Source organism: Amblyraja radiata, chromosome 27 (genome assembly GCF_010909765.2).
Source record: "Amblyraja radiata isolate CabotCenter1 chromosome 27, sAmbRad1.1.pri, whole genome shotgun sequence".
NCBI lineage: Eukaryota > Metazoa > Chordata > Chondrichthyes > Rajiformes > Rajidae > Amblyraja > Amblyraja radiata.
In genome coordinates, this window is record NC_045982.1 from 28,185,216 (window position 1) to 28,205,517 (window position 20,302).

General features: G+C 45.2%; 1 protein-coding gene across 3 annotated transcripts in view; it reads left to right on the plus strand.

Annotated features, from left to right (window-relative positions):
* Positions 1-20,302, plus strand: part of inpp5b (inositol polyphosphate-5-phosphatase B) — a 139,139-nt gene that overhangs the window by 23,800 nt on the left and 95,037 nt on the right. For 2 of the 3 annotated variants that reach the window (XM_033045465.1, XM_033045464.1), the window contains exon 6: positions 10,555-10,725. In XM_033045465.1, the coding sequence (XP_032901356.1) occupies positions 10,555-10,725 (171 nt within the window). Of the gene's footprint in view, positions 1-1,377; positions 1,520-10,554; positions 10,726-20,302 lie in introns of those variants that run through there. The other variant, XM_033045466.1, reaches the window with a different exon arrangement.

Sequence of the window (20,302 nt, forward strand, 5' to 3'; positions counted from 1 at the left end):
CTGGAAATTATTTGAATTTTATTTCAAGGTATAATGTGCACAAGAAGGGGGGGGGGGGGGTTGGTGGTGAGGGGTGTGGAGGGTGTTCCTCAAGCTTACACTGGACATGCTAGAACAGTGCAGGAGACACAGACACAGGTCAGAGTGCAAGTTGAATGGAGATTTCAGATCAGTAGTTTGCTGAGGTCAGATTCATCTCATTCATTGTTGCAATATGTAAATGGAATTTGATATCTATATACTTAAAAGTCTGATCTTGTATGGGGATGTATTTGTTTGTGTGCTTGTTTGTGTATAATCACATCTTCTCGAAAAAACGACGCGCTAACGGTAAAATGTTTACATATTCCGGTAGAGATTTTTTCCGTGTAATCCTAAATTTCATGCTTTATTTCTCGAATTAATGAAAATGTTCAAAAATCGGACAAAACTTTGAAATAAAAACGACTGTCTTTCGCTGATGATGTCACAATGGGTCTGCGTGCCTGCTGTCTTCCACGCGCTGCAAGTGACGTCGCCCCCCCCGACATCTCGCTCCCCCCCCCCACCGTTATTCAAAAGTCGTAGCTGGAGATTAAGTTGTGCCTTGCACTGAAGCCGCCGAACTCGCAGTCCTATGGTCGCCCACCGCTCGAAGTCCTTTGGTCGCCGCTGCCGGAGATGAAATCGGGCCCCTGCCTCTGCCCTCTCTGTCTGTGCCTCTGCCCTCTCTGTCTGTGCCTCTCCCCTCTCTCTCTGTGCCTCTTCCCTCTCTCTCTGTGCCTCTGCCCTCTCTCTCTGTGCCTCTGCCCTCTCTCTCTGTGCCTCTGCCCTCTCTCTCTGGGCCTCTGCCCTCTCTCTCTGTACCTCTGCCCTCTCTCTCTGTGCCTCTGCCCTCTCTCTCTTTGTCTCTGCCCTCTCTCTATGTGCCTCTGCCTTCTCTCTCTCTGCCTCCCTCCCTCTCTAGCAGTGTTTGCGAGTTGGGGGCTATGCATGAGTGAATAGGGTGGGGGATGGGGTAAAAGGAGCAAATGAATAATATTAATATAATATCAAGGGGGGTGGTTAGTGTGTGTGTATGTGTGGTTAGTGTGTGTGTGGGGTTGTTAGTGTGTGTGTGTGGGGGGGGTGGTTAGTGTGTGTGTGACGCAGCAGGCCGCGCCCCCCCTCCCCGCAACTGCACGTTGAGGGGACAGGACCCAATGGTCTAGTTATCTTTTAAACCAATCTGCACTTCCTCCTCATCTCGATCAAAGGAGTGAGGTTCTTGCAGTGAGGCTGCGCTGTTGCACCCTGCAGTCAGTTACTTATTCACAACTTCCCAGAAAGCAGGCTCTGTTTTTGATGGTGACATTTTTCTCATTGTTGTGCTTATTTAATCAATTATATCATGTACAGAAGCCTAACTTATTCACATGCATTTTTGACCCTCTGTGTAAGCAAAACGGATTATTACTGTGTCTTCAGAATTGTTGAAAGTGGGTCTATGACTGTAGAAAAATACGCACTTTAATGTTTAAAAAACGCAGAAATTACAGTGGTAAGTACTGACATTGATTTGACAAGTGCGTTGCATGAGCAACATCCATTTAGATGTATTTTACATGTAGAGGTTATAGTTATTATGCATCATACTAACAACGAATGCTGTGCACTTCATTGCTGCTTTAAAATTGCTGCAAAGTGAGTATTGTGATCTTAATGCGTCCTGTCGGAGATATTTTTGTATCTAGGCACAGTTTTAAGGAACTGAGCCAAAAACACTGACATTAATGACACTCTCAGCAACTTAGAAATGTATTTGTTCTTGTTAATGCAATCGGTCCACTTGATTGTCTTTGCAAACTTTCTTGCAAATGTTGTAAACGAAAGGAGAGAGGTGCAGGTTGACTGCTCGGGTAGTTCGCAGTGTTTTTGGCTGAAGGGTGGACACAATAATTGTACGGCACAGTGGTGCAGCTGGTAGAGCTGCTGCCTCCCACCACCAGAGATCCGGGTTAAATCTCGACTACGGATGCTGTTTGTGTAGAGTTTACATGATCTCCTTGTGACCGTTTGTGTTTCCTTCGGGTGGTCTGGTTTCCTCACACATTCCAAAGATGTGCAGGTTTGTAGGTTAATTGCCCTCTGTAAACTAAATTGCCGCTAGTGTGTAGGGCGTGGATGCGAAAGTGGGATATCACAGAACTAGTGTGGTCATTCGACAAAGGTGATCGATGGTCGGTGTGGACTTGGTGGGCCAAAGGGCCCGTTTCCATGCAATCAATCAAATAATTGGGCATCATCGTGATTTGAAAGGTTATCCTAGTTGCTGTTAATAGTGCATATGTGGATGATGCTAATAAACTTTACTGATGTATCCTCTTTCCAGTTTTAACTTGTTCAAGCTTGTTCTAATAACACTGAAGCAGCTGCAAATACTTGTGGTAAAGCTGGCTTTAGTGACAGGGTGTTCATGGGTATGCAAAATGAAAGTTGTAACAGATCGTGGTACTGTAGCGGGTTTGAAATTCATTCTGACATCCTCGGGATGTGGGAGGAAACCGGAACATCCAAAGAAAACCCACCCAGGGAGAACATACAAACTCCACACAGACAACACCGGAGGTCAGGATCGAACCTGGGCCCCTAGCTCTGTGAGGTAGCAGCTCCATTAGCTGCACCACTGTGCTACCTGATAAATTAACTTTGACCTAAGTGCAAATTTAATGTTATTTTCCACAAATGCTGACCAAACTGCTGCAAGTGTGTCCCCTGCATGTTCTGCTTTTTATTTCAGATTTCCAACATCTGCTGTCTTTTGAATTGTAGCCTGGGTATAGTGGTTTGGCAGATGTCATTTTTCTCCTCTGTTCTGAAGTAAGCTGCACCGTACCATGTGCCCTGAGTCCATGGTCAAGTTGCTGCTGGCAGAGCCCTTCATGGGTGGTTTTCACAGTACACAAAAATGCTGGAGAAACTCAGCGGGTGTTTAAGAAGGAACTGCAGATGCTGGAGAATCGAAGTTTTCACAGTGTTGCTTTCAGTTTGTCCAACCTTCATCAGCTTGCTGCAGAGATATGACCACATGGAGCATGACTAGCATCCTCCTCCTGTCACTTCCTCTTTCCTTAACTGATCATAGCTCAAGTTCAAGATCAAGAGAGTCTATTGTCATGTGTCCCAGATAGGACAATGAAATTCTTGCTTTGCTTCAGCGCAACAGAATATTGTAGGCATAAATAAATACCGAACAGATCAGTGTGTCCATATACCATTGAATATATATATATATACACACATAAATAAGCATATGAAGTGCAATAGGCTGTTAAAGTTCAGATTTTTGTTTGAGTTGAGTTTAGTAGTCTGATGGCTGAGGGGAAGAAACTGTTCCTGAACCTGGATGTTCCAGATTTCAGACTCCTGTACCTTCTACCTGAAGGCAGCGGAGAGATGAGTGTGGCCAGGATGGTGTGGGTCCTTGATGATGCTGCTAGCATTTTTGAGGCAGCCACTGCGATAGATCCCCTCGATGGTAGGGAGGTCAGAGCCGATGATGGACTGGGCAGTGTTTACAACTTTTTGCAGTCTTGTCCGCTCCTGAGCGCACAAGTTGCCGAACCGAGCCACGATGCAACCAGTCAGCATGCTCTCTACTGTGCACCTGTAGAAGTTCGAGAGTGTCCTCCTCGACATACCGACTCTCCGTAATCCTCTCAGGAAGTAGAGGCGCTGATGTACTTTCTTTATAATTGCATCAGTGTTCTGGGACCAGGAGAGATCTTCAGAAATATGCATGCCCAGGAATTTGAAGCTCTTGACCCTTTCCACCATCAATATAAACGGGACAGTGGGTCCCCATCCTACCCCTTCCTAACTCCATAATCAGTTCCTTGGTTATGCTGGTGTTGAGAGCCAGGTTATTGTGCTGGCACCATTTGGTCAGTCGGTCGATCTCACTTCTATACTCTGACTCGTCTCCGTCAGTGATACATCCCGCAGCAGTGGTGTCGTCGGCGAACTTGATGATGGAGTTTGCACTATGACCGGCTATGCAGTCATGAGTATAGAGTGAGTACAGCAGGGGGCTGAGCACTTGAGGTGCTCCCGTGCTGATTGTTATCGAGGCTGAGACATTTCCACCAATACGAACAGACTATGGTCTGTGAATAAGGAAGTCGAGGACTCAGTTGCAGAGGGATGCGCAGAGACCCAGTTCTGAGAGCTTGGTAACCAGCTTGGAGGGGATGATTGTATTAAATGCCGAGCTGTAGTCAATGAATAACAGCCTGACATATGAGTTTTTGTTGTCCAAGTGGTCCAGAGCAGAGTGGAGAGCCAGCGAGATCGCATCCACCATTGATCTGTTGTGGCGGTAAGCGAACTACAGTGGGTCCAGGTTTTGTCGAGGTATGAGTTGATTTGCGCCATGTTCAGCCTCTCAAAGCACTTCATCACCACAGACGTTAGTGCCACTGGTCGATAGTCATTGAGGCACGTCACCTTGCTCTTCTTGGGCACCGGTATTATTGATGCCCTTTTAAAGCAGGTGGGAACCTCAGACCTCAGAAGTGAGAGGTTGAAAATGTCCGTAAAAACTCCAGCTAGTTGGTCCACACAGGTTTTCAGAACAGGACCGGGTAAACCATCAGGTCCAGGCGCTTTCCGAGGGTTCACCTCTCTGAAGGATTTTCTGACGTCGACCTCTGTGACTGTGACCGAAAAACCATCACGGCAAATTGGGGCTCGGGAAGGCACATCAGTATTCTCCCTATCAAAGCGTGCGTAAAACGCATTGAGCTCGTCAGGGAGTGATGCTTCTCTGACATTTGAGCTGCCTCCTGATTTCGCCTTGTAGGAAGTGATGGCATTCAAGCCCTGCCACAGTTGCCGAACATCCGTCTCATCCTCCAGCTTGGAGTAAAAGTCCCTTTTTGCCTTTTTGATGGCATTACCAAGGTCGTATCTGGACTTCTTGTAGACCTCTGTATCTTCGGACATGAATGCCCAGTGTCTGGTCTTCAGAAGAGTGCGGATCTCAAAGTTCATCCAAGTTCATCTGATTGGGAAACACTCTGAAGGTTTTTGTTGGGATGCAGTCCTCCACACATTTCTTATGAAGTATATAACGAATGTGGCGTATTCGCTCAGGTCCGTTGCCGAGTCCCTGAACATCATACAGTCTACAGACTCCAAACAGTCCTGAAGTTGCTCTTCAACCCCCCGCCCCCCCCGACCAGCTCTGAACAGTCCTCACCTCAGGGGGTGCGCTCTTCAATTGCTGCTAATGTCTGGGGGTAAAGGACCTGTCCCACCAGCATGCGTCTAGCGCGACCAAACGTGGTCGCTTGAGGCGTACGGCCTCGTGGGGCCGGTCCCACTTCGATCGGCGGAGGCGTATGGAGTTGTGCGGGCTCCAAAAATCTTGCACTGTCCGAAAATCCCGCGCGCCAACGGCCTATCGGCCCGCAGGCGCATTGAGGGCGTCTTGACGGCGTACGCCTAGCGCGTGGCGTTGCGCGATGACGTCATCGCCCGACGCTGTGCGACGTCCAAATTCAGTCGGCCCGCCTCCTGACCAGCTGATTTGTGAGTATGATGTCGGGACCAGCCCCGCACAACTCCATGCGCCTCCGCGGTTCGAATTGGGACCGCGTTTGGTCGCGCTAGATGCATGCAATCGCATGCTGGTGGAACAGGCCCTTTAGGTTGTAAAAGTCAGCCCATCAATTCTCAGCAGTCATTCAGCACTCAGTGTTTTTGTTTAGCATACATGCCCTGATGTTCTTATAGCAGGCAAACTTACTTCACACTAAAGTGCACATCGTCAGATTTTAATAAAGGCTATTTTTATACATTTTGGTTTCACCATGTAGAAATTACAACAGTGTTTATACCTGTACATAATAGTTCACCATATTTCAAGGCATCATAATGTTTGGGGCACAGCAATGTCATGTAATTGAAAATAGTCATGTTTAGTATTTTGTTGCATATCCTTTGCATGTAATGACTGCTTGAAGTCTGCGATTCATGGACATCACCAGTTGCTGGGTGTCTTGTCTGGTGATGCTCTGCCAGGCCTGTATTGCAGCCATCTTTCGCTTATGCTTATTTTGGGGGCAGCCCCTTCTGTTTTCTCTTCAGCATAAAAAAGGCATGCTCAATTGGGTTCAGATTGGGTGATTGACATGGCCACTCAAGAATTGACCATTTTTTAGCTTTGAAAAACTCCTTGGTTGATTTAGCAGTATGTTTGGGATCATTGTCTTGCTGTAGAATGAACTGTCGGCCAATGAGTTTTGAGACATTTCTTGAACTTGAGCAGATAGGGCGTGTCTATGCACCTCAGAATTCATAATGCCACTACCATCAGTAGTTGTATCATCAATGAAGATAAGTGAGCCAGTACCTTCAGCATGCCCAAGCCATAACACCCCCCTAACCAGTGGTTTGTATCTTGCAGTGTAGCCTCTGTATTTCTGTTCATGAAGTCTTCTGCAGACAGTGGTCACTAACAAACCCACACCTAACTCCTGAAGAGTGTTTATGATCTGTCGGACAGGTGTTTGGGGATTTTTCTTTATTATAGAGAGAATTCTTCTGTCATCAGCTGTGGAGGTCTTCTTTGGCCTGCCAGTCCCTTTATGATTACTAAGCTCACCAGTGCTCTCTTTCTTCTGAATGATGTTCCAAACAGTTGATTTTGGTAAGTCTAAGGTTTGGCTGATGTCTCTAACAGTTGTATTCTTGTTTCTCATTCTCATAATGGCTTATTTGACTTTCATTGGCACAACTTTGGTCCTCATGTTGATAAACAGCAAAAAGTTTCCAAAGGTGATGGAAAGACTGGAGGAAAGACTACGTGCTGAGAGCTCTCTTATACCTGCATTAAGGAGGCATTTAAACACACCTGAGCAATTACAAACACCTGTGAGGCCATGTGTCCCAAACATTATGGTGCCCTGAAATGGGGGGATTATGTATAAACACAGCTGTAATTTCTACATGGTGAAACCAAAATGTATAAAAATGGCCTTTAATAAAATCTTAATAAATACATGTGCACTTTGACCAAATGTGATTTTTTTTCTATTACAAATCTCAAATTGTGAAGCACAGAGGCAAATAAATAAATGATGGGTCTTTGTCCCAAACATTATGGAGTGCACTGTACCACCGTCAATATCTCTTGTTTTTAGGGCCGGATTTACGTATAAGCAAGACAAGCTTAAGCTTAGGGCCTCGAGATCTACGGGGACCTACTCACCTCGCTGCCTCACCGACCATCCGCCCACCGGGACCTCCTACTCTTTGCCCGCTGACCCTGGCCAATCCACCGCCCTTCAGCAGCCCGCAGCCGTCGCTTTACCTGCAGCCTGTACTCAGCACCGGGCCTGAAGTTTCCACGCTGCAGATTCCCATTCCCCTGGGTTTGACTGCGCTGGGTTCTAGTGCTAGGCCCCCCCAACACTGGTAATCTCAGTGGCTGTTCCACTGGGTCTTCCCCATTCCCCTCAAACCATGTGACCCCAGTTCTTCCCCACCCACACTACAGTCCTCATACCCCCCTCCACCAGACATCGCCTTGACCTCAGTCCACTCACTTGCCTTCCTCCAGCCCCAACCCACATCCCTGCCGCAGGCCCAACACTCCAGAGCTTCAAACGGCGATCCAGGTAAGGCATCGCCCGCTCTGTGGTGAATCCAATATGTATTTTAAAACCAACTGTTTAATGACAACATACAATAGGATCTAAAAGTGTCACACTGTCACTGTCGGGTAGTCATGGTCCTCTAGCCGTGGGGGTGGGGGATTGGGAGGGGGGGGCCTCAAAAGTGAAATAGCTTAGGGCCTCTCTTCATCTAAATCCGGCCCTGCTTGTTTCCCTTTCCCTTGACTCTCAGTCTGAAGAAGGGTCCTAGTTTCTTTGTATTGTGAGATTAGGGGCTAGGATGGCTTGTGATGCAATCTCACCTGCAAAACAGATAGTTCGTCAATGAGTTGAACACGACTCTGACACCAGTAGGAACATTCTGGTCAGCCTCATCTTGACCGAAATGGGGAAATATTCACAATGGTTTCTACTCTATTTCCATATGGACCAGTTGCGAACCCCTGCTGTGGAGCCTAAAGTAAAAAATAACTAACTTTGTTAATGCATTGCAGTGAGGAAGCAGATGGCTGTGAAACTGAAACTTAAGTAGGAATGACAATCTTTGAGAAAGGAGAAAATTCAATGTTCATACCATTGGTTTGCAGGCAATCGTATTTTAATCTCCTTTGAAGTAGAAGCAGATATTTTTATTTGCTAAAATTTAGAAAGACATCAGAATTTTACAGAATGACGTTAGGTCCATTGATGTCGAAACAAGGAACTGCAGATGCTGGCTGACAGAAAAAATCCTCCAAGTGCTGGAGTAACTCAGCGGGTGAGACAGCATTTCTGGAGAACATGGACTGGTGACATTTTGGGTCAGGGCACTTCCTCAGTATAACCGTTGTGTTGGGGGGAGTGGCGGAGGAGAAAGAAGAAAGAAGGCTGGAAGAGAGGAGGGCAGGAAAAAGCCTGGCAAGGGATAGATGGACACAGCCAACGAATTGCAAAACCAGCGGACGGATGTAGTTAGAAGGGGAGGGGGAGGGGGAAAATAGGTGGGAGTGGGGCACAGGGAAGAGAAGGGGTAAAAAGAAAGGTGGGATGGGGGTTTAGTTAGTTACCTAAAATTGGAAAATTCAATGTTCATACCATTGGGTTGTAGGCTATGAGGTGCTGTTTCTTGAGTTTGCTTATGGCTTCGCTCTGGCAATGGGGGAGATGCAGGACATAAAGACCAGTGTGGAATGAGAAGAGAAGTTAAAATGGTTAGCAATCAAGAGATCCAGTCGATTTTAAGGGCCTGTCCCACTTGGGCGACCTAATCCACGAGTTCTGGCGAGTTTGCCCTCGACTCATACTCGCAGCATGGTCAACACGAGGTCGTAGGAGGTCTTCGTAACTCTCCTTCATGCTCGAGAGTGGTCTCCACGTACTCGAGGCCTCAGCTAGGTCGCGGCGTTTTTTCAATATGTTAAAAAATGCCCGCGATTAAAAAATGGTCGCCATGGAAAAAATCGATACTTTTTTTATTCGTAGGTTTAGTCGGCATGTTACTCATAGGTAATCGAGGGTAGTCGAAGGTAGTCGTAGATAATCTTCATCATACGTAGATAATCTTCATCATAGTCGAAGGAGATCGAAGGAGGTCATCTTCACTCTCCACTATTCCGTGTCCAATTTTCCTGAAATTAATCATAGCTAGTCGAAGCTGGTCTTCAACAGTCGAAGGAGGTCTTCTACATAGTCGAAGGAGGTCTTCAACATAGTCGAAGGAGGTCTTCAACATCATTGCTATCACTTTCAAAATTCAGAATACAATAAAAATATTTGGCCACGTAGAAGTTGGATCGCTAGAACATAGAACAGTACAGCACAGGAACAGGCACATTGGCCCACAAAGTCTGTGTCGAACATAATCCAACACCAACCTGCACACCTATCTACCTGCACACAATTATTACCCCTCCATTCCTTGTGAATCCATGTGGCTATCTAAAAGTCTCTAAATGTCACTATCGCTTCCACCACCAACCCCAGCCAGTGTGCTCCAAGCACTCAACACCCTCTGTGTATAGAGAAACAGTGGGGCTTTGATTTGTCCTTTGCATACCTCTCATCCATTTGTTCTTTGCTCTTCTTCATATCTCAAGTTTCCCCATCCCCTCACTCTCAGTCTGAAGAAGAATCTCGACCCGAAACGTCAACTATTCCTTTTCTCCAGAGATGCTGTTGATGCTGTACAATATAAAGGTTGAACAAGTTAGGGCTTTATTCTTTGGAGCGCAGAAGGTTAAGGGGGGACTTGATAGAGGTTTTTAAAATGATGAGAGGGATAGACAGAGTTGACGTGGAAAAGCTTTTCCCACTGAGAGTAGGGAAGATTCAAACAAGGGGACATGACTTGAGAATTAAGGGACTGAAGTTTAGGGGTAACATGAGGGGGAACTTCTTTACTCAGAGAGTGGTAGCTGTGTGGAATGAGCTTCCAGTGAAGGTGGTGGAGGCAGGTTCGTTTTTATCATTTAAAAATAAATTGGATAGTTATATGGATGGGAAAGGAATGGAGGGTTATGGTCTGAGCGCAGGTATATGGGACTAGGGGAGATTATGTGTTCGGCACGGACTAGAAGGGTCGAGATGGCCTGTTTCCGTGCTGTAATTGTTATATGGTTATATGCTGCCTGACTGAGTCACTCCAGCATTTTGTGTCTCTTCGACAGAAAAACAGTCAACATTTGAGATCAAAGTTCCTTCCTGCTTTGCCTTATTTCAGAACAACGCATTACAGTAATAAGCTTGTCAAGTTGGTGTCTGATCTGAATCCATTCATTCTTTCCAGTAACAGACTATTAATGAATGATGGTCTGGCTGGATGTGTATAAAGACATGTAAAGGTTATTTGTGCATTTTTACAATATAAATTATGCAACAATGGTGATAGGAAAAACAACGAAAGATGTACTCTGCTTTACATGTGATTTTACTATTGTAGAAGTACACAAACAAGCTGCCCCTGGAGGATTCTCACTTCAATTTCAGTGGCTGGCAAAGTACCAACAAAAGAAAAATTTACAGCTGCACAGATGCCAGGGGGAAGAATATCCAAATGATACCGCATCCTCACTCTCTTGCGCAGAAGAGGAAATGGCCAGCAAAATAGGCGGTAAATTTTTTAAATTATTTCCTACAATCTTCATCTCCTTAAGCAATGTATGTGGTTTCTGGTGAACTGAGAATGCTGAATTAATTTGTGAGTGTTTGACAGACTTTACTCAGAGCTGCTGTAGATTTGGAAGCAACAGCAGGAGAAGATAAGCAAGAGAAAACACTGATTGGGAGGAAAGAAGTGAGTCAGAGGGGTGAAAACAGTTGAAAATGAGAGGCAAAACACAGGCAGACTTTACTCAGAGCTGCTGTAGATTTGGAAGCAACAGCAGGAGAAGATAAGCAAGTGGGAGGAGAGAAGTGAGTCAGAGCGGGGAAAACAGTTGAAAACTGAGGACTTTGGTTTGTAAATTGGTAAATTAGGCAATTTATCAATCAATATAAGCAAGACTGCTCTTAGGGAGCGGCAGTGAGGGAGCGGCCGTGTGAGTCTTTGGCTCGAGAGTCTTCGGCGAGGAGGCTACGCAAAACACTGCAGAGGGAGAGATGAAAGAAGGAGATGTCAGGCAAGCTGATTCAATGTGATGCTTGCAGTAAGTGGGAGGTCAAGGACACTGCTGGTGCCTCTGGCTGCTACAAATGTGACAAGTGCATCCAGGTAGAGCTCCTGAAGGACCGTGTTGGGGAACTGGAGAAGCAAGTGGATGACCTCAGGTTCGTCCGAGAAACTGAGTCGTTCCTCGACAAGTCCTACAGTAAGATTGTTACACCTAAGGTACTGGAACAGAGAAGGTGGGAGACAGTGAGAAAGGGAGGGAAGCATGGAATGCAAACGTCCCCGGGTGTTGTACCTCTTGTGAACAGGTTCACCCACTTAGAAGCTGTCGGGACAGAAGACGTGTTTACACTGAGCGGCGGACTGGCTTGCGATGCGAATTGGGCTGTTGAGCCAAAATCAAAAAGGCCAAAGTCAGGCAACGCCATTGTAGTGGGAGACTCCATTGTGAGAGGTACGGACAGGGGTTTCTGCGGCAACAGACGGGATTCGAGGATGGTGTGCTGCCTTCCTGGTGCCACCATCCAGGATGTCACGGACAGAGTGCAGAAAATCCTCAAGGGTGAACAGCCGGAAGTGGTAGTGCATGTTGGCACAAACTATGTCGGAAAGAAGGGGATGAATATTCTGCAGCGTGACTTTAGAGAGCTCGGAAAAATGCTGAAAAGCAGGACCTCCGGGGTTGTTATCTCCGGTTTGCTTCCAGTTCCTTGTGCTGGCGAGAGCAGGAACAGGGAGATACAGGACCTGAATGTGTGGCTGAGGAACTGGTGCACGGGGCAGGGATTTAGATTCTTAGATCACTGGGATATGTTTTGGAGTAAGGGGGAACTGTACAAAAGGGACGGATTGCATCTTAACAGATGGGGGACCAGCATTCTGGCAGGCAGGTTTGCCACTGCTACACGGGTGGTTTTAAACTGAATAAGGGGGGTGGGGTGTCGAATGGGATAGTGGAGGATGGAGTTAAAGGGAAAGGGTTTCTTAAATGTGTGAGCGTAGAGACAGAGGGGTGTAAAATGAGGGTAGAAGCAATAGGTAGCAAGGTGAAAAGTAAAAGTGGCAGGCAGACAAATCCAGGGCAAAAATCAAAAAGGGCCACTTTTCAACATAATTGATTAAGGGGTAAGAGTGTTTTGTAAAATTTGTGGCTCAATGCAAGGAGCATTCGTAATAAGGTGGATGAGTTGAATGTGATGAAGCTATTAATGATTATGATATAGTTGGGATCACGGAAACATGGCTCCAGGGTGACCAAGGCTGGGAGCTGAACATCCAGGGATATTCAATATTCAGGAGGGATAGACAGAAAGGGAAAGGAGCTGGGGTAGCGTTGCTGGTTAGAGAGGAGATTAACGCAATAGAAAGGAAGGACATTAGCTTGGAGGATGTGGAATCGATATGGGTAGAGCTGCGAAACACTAAGGGGCAGAAAACGCTAGTGGGAGTTGTGTACAGGCCACCTAACAGTAGTAGCGGAGTTGGGGATGGCATCAAACAGGAAATTAGAAATGCGTGCAACAAAGGTAAAACAGTTATAATGGGTGACTTCAATCTACATATAGATTGGGTGAATCAATTTGGCAAGGGTGCTGAGGAAGAGGATTTCTTGGAATGTATGCGGGATAGCTTTCTAAACCAACATGTAGAGGAACCAACGAGAGGAGAGAGCAGGCTATTCTAGATTGGGTATTGAGTAATGAGGAAGGGTTAGTTAGCAGTCTTGTTGTGCGTGGCCCCTTGGGCAAGAGTGACCATAATATGGTTGAGTTCTTCATTAGGATGGAGAGTTACATTGTTAATTCAGAAACAAGGGTCCTGAACTTAAAGAAAGGTAACTTTGAGGGTATGAGACGTGAATTGGCCAAGATAGACTGGCAATTGATTCTTAATGGGTTGACGGAGGATATGCAATGGAAGGCATTTAACGACTGCATGGATGAACTACAGCAATTGTTCATCCCAGTTTGGCAAAAAAATAAATCAGGGAAGGTAGTGCATCCGTGGATAACATGGGAAATCAGGGATAGTACGCTTCATCTTTTGTTTTGATACAAATTAGCCAGAAAAAGCAGCCTACCAGAGGACTGGAAGTCCAGCAGAGGAGGACAAAGGGCTTAATTAGGAAAGGGAAAATAGATTATGAAAGAAAACTGGCAGGGAACATAAAAACTGACTGCAAAAGCTTTTATAGATATGTGAAGAGAAAAAGATTAGTTAAAACAATGTAGGTCCCTTGCAGTCAAAAACAGGTGAATTGATCATGGGGAACAAGGACATGGCAGACCAATTGAATAACTACTTTGGTTCTGTCTTCACTAAGGAAGACATAAATAATCTGCCAGAAATAGCAGGGGATCGGGGGTCAAATGAGATGAAGGAACTGAGTGTAATCCAGGTTAGCCGGGAAGTGGTGTTAGGTAAATTGAATGGATTAAAGGCCGATAAATCCCCAAGGCCAGATAGGCTGCATCCCAGAGTACTTAAGGAAGTAGCCCCAGAAATAGTGGATGCATTAGTGATAATTTTTCAAAACTCTTTAGATTCTGGAGTAGTTCCTGAGGATTGGAGGGTAGCAAATGTGACCCCCCTTTTTAAAAAGGGAGGGAGAGAGAAAACGGGGAATTACAGACCAGTTAGTCTAACGTTGGTAGTGGGGAAACTGCTAGAATCACATTTGGAAAGTGGTGAAATCATTGGACAAAGTCAGCATGGATTTATGAAAGGTAAATCATGTCTGACGAATCTTATAGAATTTTTCGAGGATGTAACTAGTAAAGTGGATAATGAAGAACCAGTGGATGTGTTATATCTGGACTTTCAGAAGGCTTTCGACAAGGTCCCACATAAGAGATTAGTATACAAACTTAAAGCACACGGTATTGGGGGTTCGGTATTGATGTGGATAGAGAACTGGCTGGCAGACAGGAAGCAAAGAGTAGGAGTAAATGGGTCCTTTACACAATGGCAGGCAGTGACTAGTAGGGTACCGCAAGGCTCAGTTCTGGGACCCCAGCTATTTATAATATATATTAATGATTTGGACGAGGTAATTGAATGCAACATCTCCAAGTTTGTGGATGACACGAAGCTGGGGGGCAGTGTTATCTGTGTGGAGGATGCTAGGAGGCTGCAAGGTGACTTGGATAGGCTGGGTGGGTGGGCAAATGTGGATAAATGTGAGGTTATCCACTTTGGTGGCAAAAACAGGAAAGTAGACTATTATCTGAATGGTGGCCGATTAGGAAAGGGGGAGATGCAACGAGACCTGGGTGTCATGGTACACCAGTCATTAAAAGTAGGCATGCAGGTGCAGCAGGCAGTGAAGAAGGCGAATGGTATGTTAGCATTCATAGCAAAAGGATTTGAGTATAGGAGCAGGGAGGTTCTACTGCAGTTGTACAGGGTCTTGGTGAGACCACACCTGGAGTATTGCGTACAGTTTTGGTCTCCTAATCTGAGGAAAAACATTCTTGCCATAGAGGGAGTACAGAGAAGGTTCACCAGACTGATTCCTGGAATGTCAGAACTTTCATATGAAGAAAGACTGGATAGACTCGGTTTGTACTCGCTAGAATTTAGAAGATTGAGGGGGGATCTTATAGAAACTTACAAAATTCTTAAAGGGGTTGGACAGGCTAGATGCAGGAAGATTGTTCCCGATGTTGGGGAAGTCCAGAACAAGGGGTCACAGCTTAAGGATAAGGGGGAAATCTTTTAGGACCAAGATGAGGAAAACATTTTTCACACAGAGTGGTGAATCTCTGGAATTCTCTGCCACAGAAGGTAGTTGAGGCCAGTTCATTGGCTATATTTAAGAGGGAGTTAGATGTGGCCCTTGTGGCTAAAGGGATCGGGGTATGGAGAGAAGGCAGGTACAGGATACTGAGTTGGATGATCAGCCATGATCATATTGAATGGCGGTGCAGGCTCGAAGGGCCGAATGGCCTACTCCTGCACCTATTTTCTATGTTTCTATGACTAACATCAGATATTGATCATTCTATTGTTCCTCTGAACGTTGTCTGAATAATATTCAGAAATGTAGAGCTAAAACTACTGAAACCCATGCGTCCAAGACTGAGTGGACTTCTTTCAATATTACCCACAGCTAAGTTGCTCTAAACCGGTCGGTAAAAATAATACAAGGAAGTTTTCCTCACCTATGTTCTCAATGATAATTTACTGCATGCTATTGTGTTAACATTCTCCGGTAAAGTAATATTTTGCTGTTCATGCTTGTACATCCTTTATACAGAAAATGTTATGGATCTTGTGCATTTTGCAGTAACTTGGGAATTTGAGATTGTAAATGTCTTGCTAATTAAGTGGTCACTTGCATCAGTGCTGGAGTAACTCAGCGGCTTAGGCTGCATCTCTGGAGAACATGGATGGGCGACGTTTCTGATTGGGTTCCTTCTTGAATTTGAAACGTCTGAAGAATGGTCCCGATCCGAAACGGTCCTCCAGAGATGCTGCCTGGCCCGCCGAGTTACTCCAGCACTTTCGGTTCTACGCAAGATTCCAGTATCTGCAGTTCCTTGTATCTACATGGTTTGTTCCTACATTTCACAGTGAAAAATTTGACATGGAGAATTGGACTGCTCAGCTGAGTAGATCTGCACTGCATCTTTCAGAATGAGCTGTCTAATTTTATTTGCCCAGGAGGCAAAAATATGGTAATCAAACTAAGCCTGCTCTGCCATTCAATATAATTATGGCTGGACATGGCGTCTTCTCTGGATACTCCGATTTCCACCCACACCAAAGATGTACAGGTTTGTAGGTTAATTGGCTTCTGTAGATTATAAATTGTCCCCAGTGTATCGGCTAATGCTAGTGTACGGGGTGATTGCTGGTCAACACGGACCCTGGTGAGCCGAAGGGCTTGTTTCTACACTGTATCTCAAGTCCCTAGCAATAGATATCCCAACCTGGGGAAATATCCTCTCAGGCTCCTTCAGCACAACCTTTCTACATGCATCAACTCTTCATCCCAGGAATGAACTGCACTGAACTGGTCTCCAGTGCAGGCACATTTATCCTTCGGACCATCTATTCCTCAGGAACAGCTTCTTCCCCAATATTATCAGGTTTTTGAATGGTCCTTCCGTAAGTGGACAGTGCTGTAGTAACTCAGCAGGTCAGGCCGCATCTGTGGAGAACATGGATAGGTGACATTTCGGGTTGGGACCTAGTCGTTCCATAAGCTAGGGCACTGTCCGATTCAATGCTACTCCATTACAGAAATTCGATTTGTGTACATTATGGTGCCACAAGAACTATATTCTGCATTCTGTACCTTCCCCTTAGCTCTACCTATTGTACTTGAGTTTGACTTGATTATTTATCTTTTGTGTACTGACCTGATTGGATCGGCCTGGATAGGGATGTGGTGAGGATGTTTCCTCTCGTGGGAGACTGTGGACCAGAGGCCATAACCTCAGAATAAAAGGATGTGCTTTTAGAAAAGAGATGAGGAGGAATTTCTTTAGTCAGAGGTTGGTTAATCTGTGGAATCCTTTGCCGCAGATGGCTGTGGATGCCAAGACATTGGGTGTTTTTAAGGGGCAGATTGACAGATTATTGATTAGTAATGGTATCAGAGGTTAAGGGGAGAAGGCAAAGGAATGGGGTTGAGAGGGATAGATAGATCAGCCATGATTAAATGGCGGAGTAGACTCGATGGGCCGAATGACCTAATTCTGCTCCTATAAGTTGTGAAGCGGAGAGCACAGGAGATCGATACCAGGCACCCCCTGCACGGACACACAGCACCTCCACCCCGACTGAAATCCAGAGCCAGTTTCTTGCAGACAGTCCCACCTCTCCAGACAACCAAAGAAACAGCAAGGACCAACATCTGGAAAGATGAATGGAACCAGCTCAACACACGAGCCCACGACTGGATGGAGAGAGGAATCACTCCGACTGAATGCCTCGCCAGCGGGCACGACCTCCCATGGCCAACCTGGAAGACCCTCAACAGATTACGAGTGGAGCAGGGGAGGTACAAAGCACTTATGAAAGCATGGAACTACCAGGCAGAAGACACATGCAGCTGTGGAGCAGTACAGACAATGTCACACCTACTGGAGTGTGACGACGCCCCCCAGTGCAGCCCCCAGGACCTGGCTGAACCGACCCGACCAGCTGTGACCTGCGCTAGATACTGGCAGAACGACATCTGAGATTGCAACGGACTCGAAGAAGAAGAAGAGTTGTGAACATGATAGCATGCAAAATGTAACTCTTCACTGTACTTCAGTACATATGACAATAATAAATGTAAACCTATGTGTAAATCAAACATACACATTCCTCTAGATGTAGCTACACATATGTCCTGTAAAATTACATCAATGTTATACTCCAACCCTTTGCAATAGGAATCAATGTTCCATTACTTTCCAATTATTTGGTATATCTGCTTGCTAATTTTGTGTTTCAATTACTAGAAATCCTAAATTCCTCTTTTACCGCTACACTTTGAGTTACCACCAGCACTTTGTGTTTATTGTAAACCAGCATCTGGAGTTCCTTGTTTCTACACTACATGCTACTTATAATAGCCATATTTTTGTTTATGGTTCAGAGTTTTGCCACTTTGTTCATGGTCTGTACTTCAAGAGTAGTTTGTCGTTCAAAATTCCATAATCTATTCATCTTTAAGCTTTATGGCATTGAAATTCGAAGGAGCATAGTACAATGTTGCATAGGGATTAAAATAAAAAATGATAATTTTTCAGCAAGTATGAGTTTTGTGTGCACGGTTTGCATGGTTCCTGTTTGTCTGGCAGTGTGATGGAGACCAGAAGTGATGTCACACAGGCCATTATCACTTCATAGCTTCAGTAATCCTCTTCCAAGTCATTAATTCTCAAATTAAAGTTGACGATGCTCCTCAGCTATTCACTCAGGTAAAAATTAAGTAAGGGGCTAAGCCAGATTTTTTTGCTGATAAAATTTGTCATACAACACGGAAACAGGCCCTTCAGCCCAATTCGTCCATGCTGAACATGATGCCCCATCGAAGCTTGATCCATTTGCCCGCATTTAGCCCATATCCCTCCAAATTTTTCCTATCCATGTACCCATGCAGGTGTCTTTTTAAATGCTGCTATTGTACCTGCCTCAACTACTTCCTCTGGTTGCTCGTTCCATATACCCACCACCCTCTGAGTAAAGAAGTTGCCCCTCAAGTTTTTATTAAATCTTTCCCCTCACAACTTTTAAAACCATTACCTTTTATTCCAAACTTGCAGACACTGAATGGCCACTGTTGGTGTTATTGGTCTTTGCAGTTACCAGAGACACAAACGTAACCTATTATAATGGAATGGCTAGGTAGATGGACACTGAGTACAAATGATTACAAATTTTGTGTGAAAAATCCCCAAATATAATAATTATGTGAAAAATCTTTACTCCTGAATCCAGCAAAATGCATTGGAAGATTTGCTATTTACTGTAGCTCTAAACAAAACTGCTATGATTGTTAAGATGCTTTAAACAGGTCTCGTGTGCCCCTTGCATAGGATTATTGATGGGTAATGTGTCTGGTTCAATCACAACAGCATTACATTGAATGACATATGGTTAGACTGCTGGCCAATTATACACGATAAAGCTACATCCGATACCTTCAAGTCAAGTCAAGTCAAGTTTATTTGTCACATACACATACGAGATGTGCAGTGAAATGAAAGTGGCAATGCTCGCGGACTTTTGTGCAAAAGACAAACAACCAAACAACCAAACAAACTATAAACACAATCATAACACACATATTCTTTTACATACTAAATAATGGAAGGAAAAATGTTCAGTAGAGTTAGTCCCTGGTGAGATAGGCGTTTACAGTCCGAATGGCCTCTGGGAAGAAACTCCTTCTCAACCTCTCCGTTCTCACCGCATGGCAACGGAGGCGTTTGCCTGACCGTAGCAGCGGTCAGGCGGTAAGGTCAACGACCTTGTTCAATAGCAGATTTAGATTATCTTTCCCGATAAGCATTGACTATTTCTTAGAAAAATAATGCAGCTCAAATGATCATAGGTACAATAGTGATAGCAATGTAAGCTCAAGGCTCAGAATGCAAGCCACAGTTTTCAAATTGCAGATGGCACAGGCCTTGGCAGTACCTGTATTGTGAACTGTGAAGAGGAATATGATTGATTGCATCAGACAGGCTGGTGGAAGAGCAAATGCAAAATGTTTAATGCAGAGAAATGTGAGATGATACATTTATGTAGGAACAATGAGGAGAAACCTTATAGAGTAAAGGGTTCAGGACCAGAGAGACCTGGGCACAGACACTAAAAGTGACAAGACTGGTATAAAGTGCGGGAAAAAATCACCAGGTTATGAAGAAAGCAGACGATTAGGCTAACACGAGTTTGGGTTTTATCAATAGAGGAGGAAAGGCAAATAATTCTAAACATTTATAAATCAATGGTTTGATTTAACTGGAATATTCTGTTCAAACGTGGCAGGAAAATGTAAGGGCATTCAAGAGGATCCAGAAAAGATATACAGGTGCACAACCTTTTATCCGAAAGCCTTGGGACCAGACACTTTTCGTAATTCAGAATTTGTCGGTCTTCGGAATGGAAATTTTTTAGCGTAGATTTTAATGGCTGGCTCAGTGGTAGAGTGCTCGGCTCATATCCGCAAGGTCGCGAGTTTGCGCCTTGATCCCGGCAGTAAACTCGGTCGCGAGTTTGAGTCTTCAATGTCGTTTTTTCTTGCAGAATAAATGTTTGTATGAAATACAGTGTAGGAGAGGTGTACTGACTGTGTGGGCAGAACTTTGGAAGTGATTGCCCACCAGTCTAAAAAGCCGCTGTGTCTCCCTGTCCCTGGGATAGCAGGGGGCGATCAAACAGCACAATACCCCCCTCCCCCTCCAACTCCAGAGGAATCCGCTCCCCGATGGGCCGCTACCAAAGATCATAGAGGAGCTCCTCTATGATCTTTGGCAGCTACAGCGACAAGTGGCAGTTCGCCCACAGCCCGAGCTGCGCCCCCTCATCCGCCACCCCAAGAACAAGACGTACCTTGCACACCATCAGCTTCTGC